At 44.2% G+C, this 12,407-nt stretch overlaps 1 protein-coding gene across 1 annotated transcript in view; it reads right to left on the reverse strand.

The window, feature by feature from the left end:
* LOC149287117 (calcium/calmodulin-dependent protein kinase kinase 1-like) overlaps positions 1-12,407 on the reverse strand; it is a 53,889-nt gene that overhangs the window by 17,293 nt on the left and 24,189 nt on the right. Inside the window, exons 3-9 of the mRNA XM_089493282.1 lie at positions 10,144-10,191; positions 8,312-8,365; positions 7,042-7,093; positions 6,720-6,853; positions 5,924-5,960; positions 5,503-5,524; positions 5,090-5,178 (exon numbers count right to left, since the gene is read on the reverse strand). Of these exons, the coding sequence (XP_089349408.1) occupies positions 5,090-5,178; positions 5,503-5,524; positions 5,924-5,960; positions 6,720-6,853; positions 7,042-7,093; positions 8,312-8,365; positions 10,144-10,191 (436 nt within the window). The remainder of the gene's footprint in view (positions 1-5,089; positions 5,179-5,502; positions 5,525-5,923; positions 5,961-6,719; positions 6,854-7,041; positions 7,094-8,311; positions 8,366-10,143; positions 10,192-12,407) is intronic.

Below are 12,407 nucleotides of genomic sequence, written 5' to 3' on the forward strand. Positions count from 1 at the left end.
CATAGGTCTTTAAAAAGAGACTGGATGGCCATCTGTCAGGGGTGCTTTGGTTATGAGTTCCTGCATGGCAGGGGGTTAGACTGGGTGGCCCTTGGAGTCTCCTCCAACTCTATGGTTCTATGATAGTCTTACATCCATAAGATGACAGTTTTGTATCTATAGGGCGACAGTCTTGCATCCCTAGGATGACGGTCTTACGTTCCTAGGATGATGGTCTTACGTTCCTAGGATGATGGTCTTACGTTCCTAGGATGACGGTCTTATGTTCCTAGGATGATGATCTTATGTTCCTAGGATGACAGTCTTACAGTTCGTAGGATGACAGTCTTACATCCCTAGGACAAAAACCTTACAATGCCAGGACGACAGTCTTACATCCCTAGGAAAACAGCCTTACATTCTTAGAATGACTGTCTTACATCCACAGGATGACAGCCTTTCATCCCTAAGACGACAGTCTTACATCCACAGGATGACAGTCTTACATCCCTAGGACAGTCTTACATCTCTACGATGGCAGTCTTATATCCCTAGGACAACAGTGTTACATCCTTAGGATTACAGTCTTCTATCCCTACAATGACAATCTTCTATCTCTACAATTACAGTCTTACATCCCTAGGATGACAACCTTACATCCCTAGAATGACAGTCTTACAACCCTAGGATAACAGTTAGCTGTCCATAGGATGACTATCTTATATCTTTAGGATAACAGTCTTTGCCGCTATATAGACTGTGGCTTTTTTGACATAATTGTTGAACGAAATGAAAGACAGAGACCGGAATAAATGAGAAAGCAAGAGAAAAATGTCTAAATGGAGCCTCCCAGCTGTGTTTCTTTGAGGTGTGGCTCCAAGCCTCTGAACAAGCCCAGCGTGGTTCAGAAGGAGAAAACGCCATGCGTACTTGAGGTCCATTTAAGCCTGTGGCGCTGCCTGCCGAGGCTGCAGATTCCCTTCCTCCATATTACGCTGGATTAGCCGAGGCGCCCGCTGCAATTCAAGGACAAAGAGCGGTCCCCAAATTGCTGCGGCAGAGAGTCTTGCTCAGCCATCCGCTTTGCCTTGCAGTGGTACCCTGAGCGGAGAAAGGATTTCGGAAAGTGAGGCGAAGGGAGACGGGGAAATCTGACCTGGTGCTGCTCTTGGATGGTGGGTTTCTTGGCTCACTGTGCATCACTCTGGCATTATATGATGTATAATATTATATTAATTCATTTTTATATAATACGAAATATAAACTCATGCAATATCATATTTCTATATTATATAATATCAAATATTCCATTAACTAATATTTGAAACTGGATGGGGAAAGAGGTCCGCAAGCCTGTTTGGGGGGAACCTAGAGCATAGCAGCGTGGCGCAGTGGTTTGACAATGACTCTGGAGACCAGGGTTCGATTCCCAGCTTGGCCTTTGAAACCTATTGGGTAACCTTGGCCAAGTCACACTGTCTCAGCCTCAGAGGAAGGGAATGCCAAGCCAAGCCAAGCCAAGCAAACCTCATTATAGATTCACCTTAGGGTTGAAAACGACTTGAAGGCACTCAGCAGCAACAGCAGCGCATGAACTCCGCTCTGGTGCCACCACAAATTTCCAGAACTCCATAGCATTGAGCCATGGCACTAAAAGTGGTGCCAAACTGGATCATTTTGGCAATGTGGATTGCCTTTATATAGGGAAGGGATGAAGTTACAGATCTCTTTGGATGTTTTCTAAATACATTTTTATCTTGTGAGTCGCCTTGGCTCCCTTCCTGGGAGAAAGGTGGCATAAAAAGGAAATGTAATATAAAATAACGTAACATAACACAATATAATAACTTTTCTTCTGGCACTGAAGTTGTCCAGCAGAGAAAAGGATGCCAGGAGCTGCAGAAGGACAGGACTCTGAACTGAAGAAACAAAAGCCTGGCTTTGTAACTTCCCTATTGTTTAGGAAGGACTCAGCGGCAGCATCTTTCTCCCTTTCTTCTTTCTAAACCCAATTGCTCAAGCAACAGAAGCAAATGGCTCCCTAGAGGGGCTTGTGTAGCTAATCCCCAAATTAGCCGCCACCATTTTCCAGGAGGCAAAATCGATAAAGACATTACAATTCGTTGCACGAACGCAGTTGGAAAAAAAGGCAGCGGGGGGAAAAGGGAGAGAGATCGATGCTGCACCTTCTGATCCTTGTCACACTGTCAGGAACAATTCGAGGTTTCGTTGTTATCGGAGGGTTTTTAAAAAAGAAACAGGGTTTTTCTGGGCCTTAGAACCAGCGTGGTGCAACTTTGTTGGACTGCAACTTTGGAGATCTAGCCAGCCATGGAAACCCACTGGGTGACTATTGCAAATCCCACTCTCTCAGCCTCAAAAGATGGCCATGGCAAGCCCCCTCTGAAGAGACTTGCCAAGGAAAACCCAAGATGGGTTGTCCTTAGGGTCGCCGTAAGTCAGAAACGACTTGAAGGCGCACAACAACGTGCGCAGAATGCAATTTTTAACATTTTGGCGTTTCGCCTAGGGACGCGCCTTGATGGTGCAGCTCCTTCCAAGGTATAGGAGGAAATCTGGATGAATTTGGAGAGGTCAATGCAGACCAGAAGAACCGGCCAGGAGTATCTCCATTGTTGCTGCTCTGGGTTCCCAACAGCCAACTGGCGACGTAAATTGCTCTGTGTGACTTGACTTTATTTAATATCTACAAGTTTTGCCTAGAGCCAGTGTATTGTGGTTTGAATGTTGGTCTAGTTTATCACACAGGAGGCATCCAGGGCAGAAACAGGATTTAAAACAGGATTTAAACCCGCCCAAAAAACTAAGAAGACATGCAAAAGTGCAATTGATTTTCAGACACATCGGGGTTAACACAACATTAAACCAGCTAGGAAGTCGACAAAACACTATTCTCCGGAAGTAAAAAGAATTGCATCGTGTCGACTTTCTAGCTGGGTTAATGTCGCATTAATGCACCTTAACAGTCTGAAAATCAGTTGCACTTTTGTGGGTCCTTTCTACTTTCTGTCTGGGTTAATGTTGGGTTAACCCCGGATGTCATCTGACAATAAATATGCTTTTGCGAGGGTTTTTTCACTTTAAATCCCAGTTTTGCACATGTGATAAACTCCATTGACTCTGGGGACAGGGTTCGAATGCCTTCTCAGCCATGGAAACCCACTGGGTACCCTTGGGTAAGTCATACTGTCTCAGCCTTGGAGGAACGCAAATGCAAACGCTTAGGGTCATCCTATGTTGGAAGGAGCCCAACAACAAAAAAGTTTTGCCCGCTCTGTAATAACTATATCATTCCTTCCACCCACTAGTGACTTTATTGCCTCTATATCCGAAAAGAACCTGCTTCATTTGTTACGGGGAGAAAACTGCCCATCCCTGACAAGGCAGGGCTTCCCAGGACGGGATGATAAATGTCAGATTCCTGAATGTTGTGTTAACCACAGAACTGCGACATGAAAACATCACGGCCTGCCATGTTCAACAAAAACACCAGGCTTGCAGAAGGGTGGCATCGTTCCCTATCAAAACACATGACTCAGAAATGGAAGGCTGTTGCAAAATAAAACCAACGCAGCCCATGGGAGAAACACACACACGCACAGGACTGGCAACGAAAGCAAAACAAACACCGCATGGGCAGAAGCTGCCTCACATCCAGCAGAACTATTTTCCTTTGGCCCCGTCTTCGTAGCAGAAACTCATGAAGGGAAGGCACAACGTTCCTATAATAAACTGGGCGACCATCCTGGCTTTTGGGAACTGGACTAAATTTCCAAGAGGGAGGAATGCAGAGATAGAATCATAGAGTTGGAAGAGACCACTAGGGCCATCCAGCCCAACCCCATTCTGCCATGCAGGAAATCCCAATCAAAGCATCCCCGACAGATGGCCAACCAGCCTCTGCTTAAAGACCTCCAAGGAAGGAGACTCCATTACACTCCGAGGAAGCAGTGTGTTCCACTGTCAAACAGCCCTTACTCTCAGGAAGTTCCTCCTAATGTTGAGCTGGAATCTCTTCCTGCAGTTTGCATCCATTGTTCCGGGTCCTAGTCTCTGGAGCAGCAGAAAACAAGCTTGCTCCCTCCTCAATATGACATCCCTTCAAATATTTGAACAGGGCTATCCTGGTCTTGGAAAAAGGACTTCCAGATCTGAACCTTAAAGGCAAGTGGACTTTGGCGAGGAACACTGGCCTTTGAGATGAATAAACCTCATTGTACTAGGAGTCTTTGGATCCAGAGAAGTGGAGCAAAGAATGAACCCATTCTGTCTGAGATGACAACTGCTGCAATCCAATGGCACTTTGCATGCCTTTCTCTCTCTGTTCCTTAGTACGTCTCACTGGAGGCAAGAGAAAGCTGAACGTAACCCAGGAGAGATCCTTTTGGTTGCACTAGGTTTAGTGGTAGAAGTCAAAGATATAGCTGTGTTACTCTGTGGAGTCAGTATGTAGAGAGACCTTGTAGCACCTTTGAGCTTAACTAAAGAAAGAAGTTGGCAGCATGAGCTTTCCTAGACTTCAGTCTTACTTCCTCAGATGCATGTTTGCAAAACGTATGGTTGTAAAACATGCCTCTGAAGGAAGAAGTTGGCAGCATGAGCTTTTGTAGACTTAAGGCTACTTCAGATGCACATTTTACAACCATACATTTTGCAAACGAGGAAGTAGCCTTCAGTCTAGGAAAGCTCACGCTGCCAACTTCTTTCTTTAGTGAGTCTCAAAGGTGCTACAAAAATCTCTCTGCATAGGTTTCTTTGGGTTGGCCATAAGCTGGAGAGTAACAATGAGAGGCTGTTGCTTCTCAAATAAAAACCCTGTCCTCCCTGCAATGAAGTTTTCATTCAGGCCCCAAATTCCTAGCGCTGCAGCAACTTTAAAAACAACCGATGGGCATTTGGAAATATTGTTTAAGCCTCCAAGGAAAAAGGGCAGGCAGCCTGAAACAGAGAATGTTACTCTGTGCTTGGAAAGCTTGGAAAGAATGTACTATAAAGACCATGATGGAGAATATATAATAACTATGTGATATATGTGGAATGTGTTGAATGTTTTGTTAAAATAATAATAACAATTTAAACAGTGACTCACAATACTCAATGCCCAAGACGATGTCCCTGAAGTAGAGCCGGGCCTGTTCTTCGGTGAATGGTGCGTCGCATGGAACCTCCATGACTGGCCTGGAAATGCGCGGGAAAAGGGAGTAAGAAAAGGTGTTTGCACAGATCCCCTGGAAGCATGCTTTTGTGGAACTATGTCTCCCAGCATCCCCAGCCAACTTGACCAAGGCCTCGACAGCTGAGCAATGCTGGGACATGATGCTCAAATGAACAAACCAACACCTTCCGTTGCCTCTGTCTATTGCTACTGAAAGAACATATTTGATGCAGAGACCCACAATCCAAACAGGAGCATCACTCTAAATCAGAAATGACTTGGAAGGCACGCAACAACAACAACAACAACAGCAGCACATGCAATCCTTGTGTATGTTATCTTCTTACCCTTTTCGGAGGAGGTCAAACACTAGAAAAGAGAAAGAAAGAAAAAGGGAAATTAGGAATAGTGAGTAATGAAAGCACATGTCCTATATGAAGACAATCTGATTGAGCTCAATGGGTAAATTTTGCTGAGTACAATGACACTGTCTTTGAATATATATATATATATATATATATATATATATATATATATAGCAAGAAGAGCAGAACTTGAAATGCTAAAAAAAACAACCCAGTGATTTTTACTATTAGTAGACTATTAACACTGCTCCAACATGGCTTTGAGTGAGACCAGGGTTTGAATCCTCGCTCGGTCATGGAAACCCCTCTTAATTAATAATTAATAATTACTAATATTATTTCCATCCCAAGGCCTTTGGTAACATTAAGGAGAGCTCTTTTTAAATTCTTATCAATGACTTACCCATGTAGAGATTGTCTTCTGCAGGGTCATCCAGTACCTAGAAAGAAAGAAAAGAAAGAACGAATGAAAGAAAGAATATTTTCCCCCAACAAATCACCTTTGTACCTTTTACAACAAACGTAACAACAAGGAAATAAAGAATCCCTAGTACGTTTGTTGTGCTTTGGCAACAAAAGCAAGTCGATCTTATGCAAGAGGCGAGATAGATTTTTTATTATGGAGAGTGATCAAATCCAGAGGAATATGCATCTTGTGAGAAATCTGGCACCAAGGGCTGCATCCGCACTGCAGAAATAATCCAGTTTGACACCACTTTTAACTCAGTGCTACGGAACTGTGAGAATTGGAGTTTTGTGAGATGTTTAGCCTTCCCTGTCTGAGAGGTCTGGTAAACTACAGTTCCCAGGATTCCTTAGCATTGAGCCAGGGCAATTAAAGTGGTGTTGAGCTGGATTATTTCTGTAGTGCGGACGCAGCCCTTGCCATCCTTTCATAGGTAGTGAAGGCCACCATCCTCCGAGGGAGTGTTCAAATACCATCAGAAAGTTCATCCTAATGTTTAGGTGGCATCTCTTTTCCTATTGTTTGCATCCCTTGCTCCTGTTCTCTGGAGCAGCAGAAAACAAGCTTGCTCCATCCTCAATATGACATGCCTTCAAATATTTATACAGGGCTATCGTATCACCCTAAGAGAGGAGATTTGTCCATATCTTGCACGGAAATGAGAGGCTGGAAGGGATGAAGGCTGCAAAACCAAAGCTGAGGACCTGCCCTTGACTCAAGCAAGCCAACCAACCTCAATGAGTTTGACTACGTTGATGTGGTCCAGCTTCTTTAAGATGGCTATTTCTTGATAGATGCGATCCAGCGGGGCCATCGGCTTCGGGGTCCCACCGGCAGTTCCTTTGGATCCTCGAGGCGGAGGCCGGCCTGGAGTGAGAAAACCAGAGGTAAGGAACTTTACAAGTTGCTTGGGATCAGCTTAACCCCTTAGGATGACAAGGAGCATCCTTGTCCTTATCCTTCGGAGCAGACAATATTTGGAGAGGTGGACCAATAACTTGACATAGTGTACTTGTTTTCCAAAGCCTTAAAACTATACATATACGGATACCTACGTGGAAATCCATATTGCTTCAGTAGCTTCTTTTTGGAGAGGACTTTCATGGCCTGTGGAAAGATGAGACGTGTTAGAAAATAGTGTTTATTCCAATGAGGAACGTCTACATTCAGTCTGAGGTTGCAGAATTGGGGAGGCTGCAATGAGCAACCACTACACAACTCCGGGAGAGTAAATTAGCAACCCCAAAGTAAAGTCTCCTCCTCATTGCAGGATCTCAGGATGGAGACCTGGAGTACTACTCTTTCATTTGATTCTCTTTTTTTTTTTTTTCCCAATCTGGAAAATTAAAACAACGTTGGAGAGGTGAAAACAAGCAGGAAACCCAACTCCAAGTTGTTTCCAGCTGTCAGGGTTTTGAATGGGTAATTGGTGGCCTGGCGTAATTTTGCACAAAGCGTCCCTTCGCCCACTCGGTGTATATATTATTATTCCGAGGCTCCTGCCAAGTGGGCAATAAAAAGAACGTGGGGTCTGTTTCAGTTTGGAAAGAAAACAACGCGTCCGTCAAAAAGGCGCGGAGGAGCGAACCGACCATTAGCTAATTATACAATTTGGAGCCTTTTCTTCTGAGGTTGCGTTGAGTTATTCGTATCGCTTTCTCCAATTTCCCTTGTGAAAATGGCTCCAGGAACCTGGAAGGATAGTACTGAGTATTGAGAGTGAACAGGGGGGAAAAGAGAGGTGAGCAGCTGCCCGTGGAGCAGGGGTGAATTTTCAATCCTTGTCCCGAAATCTGACCACCGAGTCTCAGAAGGCTCCCTATATTTGGCAAGACGTTGGCCAAAATGGCGATGGATAAAGTCACATCATTTCTGGTTGGTATTTTGGATGCTGTAGGGCCAAGGAAAAGGGTATCTTTTGGGGTGAATGGAAGGGTACTATGCACCTGTTTTGGGGTCTTTGGCGATGGTTTGGAGGCCACAATTTTGCAAATTATTAAAATATTTTTAAATAGAGATGGTCAGGAGTTGTCAGGGTCTGCATATGTGGGTCCATATATCCATACTTCCCATACCCTTGGAATTGAGAGTAATCCAAAGAAGGTTGAATAGCAAGACCCCCATGGGCAAAAACGAGAAGGATGCAAGAGATACACCTTGCAAAATGTCTTTTATCAGCTTAAAACAGCTGGAAAGGATGGAAGAGGATTAGAGCAATGGCACCAGAAGAGGCACCAGAATTTGGGACATTGATTTGTTTGGACAACAAGGCTCTTGGGTCCCATCGCCAAAGCCAGCATGCAGGGGGTTCAGGAAGCCACTTACATAGTATTGGTCATCGTTTTCATTGTAGGCCAGCTTCACAACGCCGTAGGAACCCTGGGAAGGAACACACCGTGATCATGTCCATGTCAAGATGCATTCTCTGAAGATGTCGGCCACAGATAGTGGCAAAACATCAGGAATGAACTCTTCTAGAACATGGCCACGTGGCCCCAAAAACCCACAAAAAACAAGCTGGAAGACCTTTCCAATTCCACCTATAACTCATAGAATCATAGAATCGTACAGTTGGAAGAGACCACTAGGGCCATCCAGTCCAACCCCATTCTGCCATGCAGGAAATCCAAATCAAAGCATCCCCAACAGATGGCCATCCAGCCTCTGCTTAAAGACCTCCAAGGGGGATTTTTCATCCAGACCGCACAAAATGCCACTGATGAAATGTGTGAAGTCTTTAAGCCTCTGTTATTTTGCTAACTTGGGGGGGGGGGGGGGGGGAATCAGTATTTTCTCCTGTAAAGCTGCAGTGGCAAACCTCTCCGGCTTCTTTTAATGCCTTTGGAAGGGAATGTGCAGCAATCATAATACTCTGCAGAAATGCAATTAAACTGAAGTAGTTCCAAAAGCAGGCAACGAACCAACTCCAACGCTTAAACCGGCAGAACAAATCGTCCTCCATCGGTTCCAGGCTGCGGCTTTCCCATCAAGGGAAAAACCACATCTCCCATCCTTGTCACGCAGAGCTCAGGTGCGGCAGGACAAGGAGACCTGCCATGGGTATATTTTGAGATACGCCGTCATGATCTCCGCGCCAGGAGGTTGGCATCGGTGCCGCTTCCTCCAGAGAACCTCCATCGTGGCACCAGCTGCTCTTGGGTTTGCCAACAACCTGCTTCCTATAGTAGAGCTGAGAAAATCTGGGTTTTTCTCAGCGCCTAAAAAGTTGCTGCCCAAAAAGATTTAGATATGCCTCGGTTAACAAAGCGGATGCCTTTTTTAACAGAACATGTGGTGCCGGAGCCAGAAATAACATGTAAAAGTTCCTATACCACCACCAACAACCCATGTTTCAGCAAATTTTATATCCAAAGTGTGGCATACAACTCCAAGACCAGGATTCGAATCCCAGCTTGGCCATGTAAACCCGGTGAGCTTGGGCAGGGCACACTTTCTCAGCCTCAGGGCAAGGCAATAGCAAACCTCCTCTGAACAAATCTGGCCACGAAAACCCCATGAAACGTTCACCTTTGGGACACCATCAGTTAGAAAGGGAGGCGCACAACAACAAACTGTGAATCCCAAAATTAAACAGGAGGCATCCGTAGCAGTTAAAGTGGAATAATAGCACTATAACAATGCAGCGTAATGCTCTAGTCTATAAAAAAGGAACTTCTTTGTCAGAGGCTTGGTTCACCGAGACGTGTCTGCAGTTCCCCTCCCAGTTATGCCCAGTCAAAACCATAATCCACTGGGCAGAAAGGATGGGCAACATTTCGGACATCATCATTTTCAGACAGGTGGAATGATACCTTACCAAGCAACCTGTCCAGATGCTGGCTGAATATAGGTTATCCTTCTACCATGGACCCAAACCCATCCTACTTTAATATCCTTTTTATTTAAATCTTTATGAGCAGTGAAAATGTCAGAAAGCCACACACATAAACAGTATAAAGTACTAATTAAACAAAAACTATAATTGCTTGCAACTATAGTTATAGTATTCAGAGTACAGATGAACCTGATCTTGCTCTTGACTATTCCACTTCATTACAAAAGAAGCGCTGCTTTTCAGTAAACTGGTCGAGGATTTGCCCTTCCCTTTTGTATGTGGTTACAATTATATAATTATAATTATATTTGCAATAACCTACCTTTCCTATCTCGCTTTTCAACTTGTATTGGTTCAGCTGCACACAATCCTATGGAGGTTAAACAGAGAAAGAGAAGCAGGATGTTAGTTCGAAAAGCATTGGAGCAAAAATGGTGCCTAAAGCCATACCCTCCAATTGTACCGATCTGTTAGGGACAGACCCCAAAATCCCTTTGCATTTTGAACTCAGTTTGCAGCTATTGAAGTAATCTGAGGACGAAGGGGGAAGAGAAAAGGGAAACCGGGACATTTTATTCCTCTGTTTTTCTGCTTTCTCATCTGCTTTTAAAATGCAGATGAGAAAGCAGAAAAACAGAGGAGTAAAATGTCCCGGTTGCCCTCATTTCTCCCTCTTTTGTCCTCAGAGCATTAACAATCCGCTTCAAAATGTTAATTTGGGATGGTCACTAAAACAATCTGGTATATAGATATTTTTATAATAGCATTAAACAACAATCCACTTGAAAATGTTAATTTGGAACAGTCCCTAAAACAATCTGGGATATAAAATATTAAAGCGCATTAAACAAAAATCCACTTGAAAATGTTCATTTGGAACAGCCACTAAAGCAATCTGGAACATATCTATTTAAAGCGCATTAAACAACGATCCACTTGAAGAAGCACATTGAAACCTCTTGTATATTAGGAACTAACGTATAACATACATAACGTATATTATCTACTGTTATATGTTATATATTATAGCATATAATATATATTAGGAACGAACATAAACAGACGACAACTCCCGCCATTGCCTAGCATTGAGCCATGGCAGTTCAAGTGGTGCCAAACTGGATTATTTCTGCCATGCGGATGCAGCCTTAGTGGATCAGGGCCCTGGAAGCATCAAATTCCGTTCCTGAAAAATAGCTGGAAACTTTCCAATGTTTAGCTGCGTCGGCAGAAGTGTGAAGGTTAGCCCTTGGAGGCAAAACCAGCGTCATTTTGTTTTCCTCCATCTGTCATCCCCACTCACAAGGATGCACCCCTCACCTTTCCCACTCAGTGCTCCTTCACAAAGGTGTTGTTATGCTATTTTCCTGCGGCACCCGGGTGCGAAAGCAGAGGCGCCATGCGTCAAACATGACAGCGTGCCCAAGTCTGATGATCCTCAAGGTTTTTTGTTGCCTTGGGCAAGCGAATATGTCACTGCGCTGTCTTAGACTATTTCCGAATAACACAACCAGAACAGATCAGACCTACCAAGGGATGGATGAGATTCATTAAGGAGTGTGGTTGTGTGGTTGTGTGTGCACCTTCAAGTCCCTTGTTGTCTTATGGAGGACCCAGGAAGGATTATCCAGACGATTTTTTAAATTGTGCATTTTAAATTATGAGTTCTAAATGTAGACCGTTTTAATATATGCAGATCTTATTTGTCTTTTTAAATGGATGTGAATTTGAACTGATGTCTTTTAACTGTTTCCCTCGATTCATGGGGCGAGAAGGATAAGAAACAACAGCAACAACATAGAATCGTAGAATCATAGAGTTGGAGGAGACCTCAAGGGCCATCAGCTTATCCATGGGTCATATCCAAATCCATTGTTTTGGCCCCAAAATCTGCCTTCGACTTATACATGAGGTCGACTTATAGCTGAGTGTATACAGTATGCTTCCAAATGTAGGATCTCACTAATGAAGTTCTTAAACCCTTTTTGAACTGCACCTTATCAGTTTTCCATCTGCACATTTTTTCCAAGTGCACATTTTCCCCCAACTGCACATTTGTTGTCAAATTGCACACTAAAAAAAACCCCTGCACCACTTGTCCGCCACACCAGTGCGTCATCCGCTTCGGGGGACAGAGGTATCCAATGCCAGTTGCCACTCCTCCTAGGAATAACCCATTTCTGCAGAGGTTGGATGGCCATCTGTCTGGGATCTTTGTTTGAAAGTTCCTGCATGACAAGGGGTTGGACTAGATGGCTTTTGTGGTGTCTTTCAACTCTGTGATCCTATGAAGTCTGCAAGAGTTCATGCTACAGACACCTCCAATACATTTTGGCTCCTGACTGCTGGGCACACATAAGCAAAGCATGGCACCAGATCGATTCCATCTTCATTTTTACCAAGACGGCAACTTAACTGGTGTAATGATTTGCAACCGCAGCATGATGGATCCACTGCCGCCTGGAGCTGACAGTGATGGATAGGGGTAGGCGGCCCTAGCCGAGTGTTGCTTGCGAAGGCGTTCTTCGGAGACATCTGACTGCTGCAGAGGGCACAGAAAGAGAAAGATCTCTGCAGAACTAGCCT

This window comes from Sceloporus occidentalis, unplaced genomic scaffold, assembly GCF_023333645.1.
Source record: "Sceloporus occidentalis isolate IW3139 unplaced genomic scaffold, rSceOcc1.0.p SCAF_64, whole genome shotgun sequence".
NCBI lineage: Eukaryota > Metazoa > Chordata > Lepidosauria > Squamata > Phrynosomatidae > Sceloporus > Sceloporus occidentalis.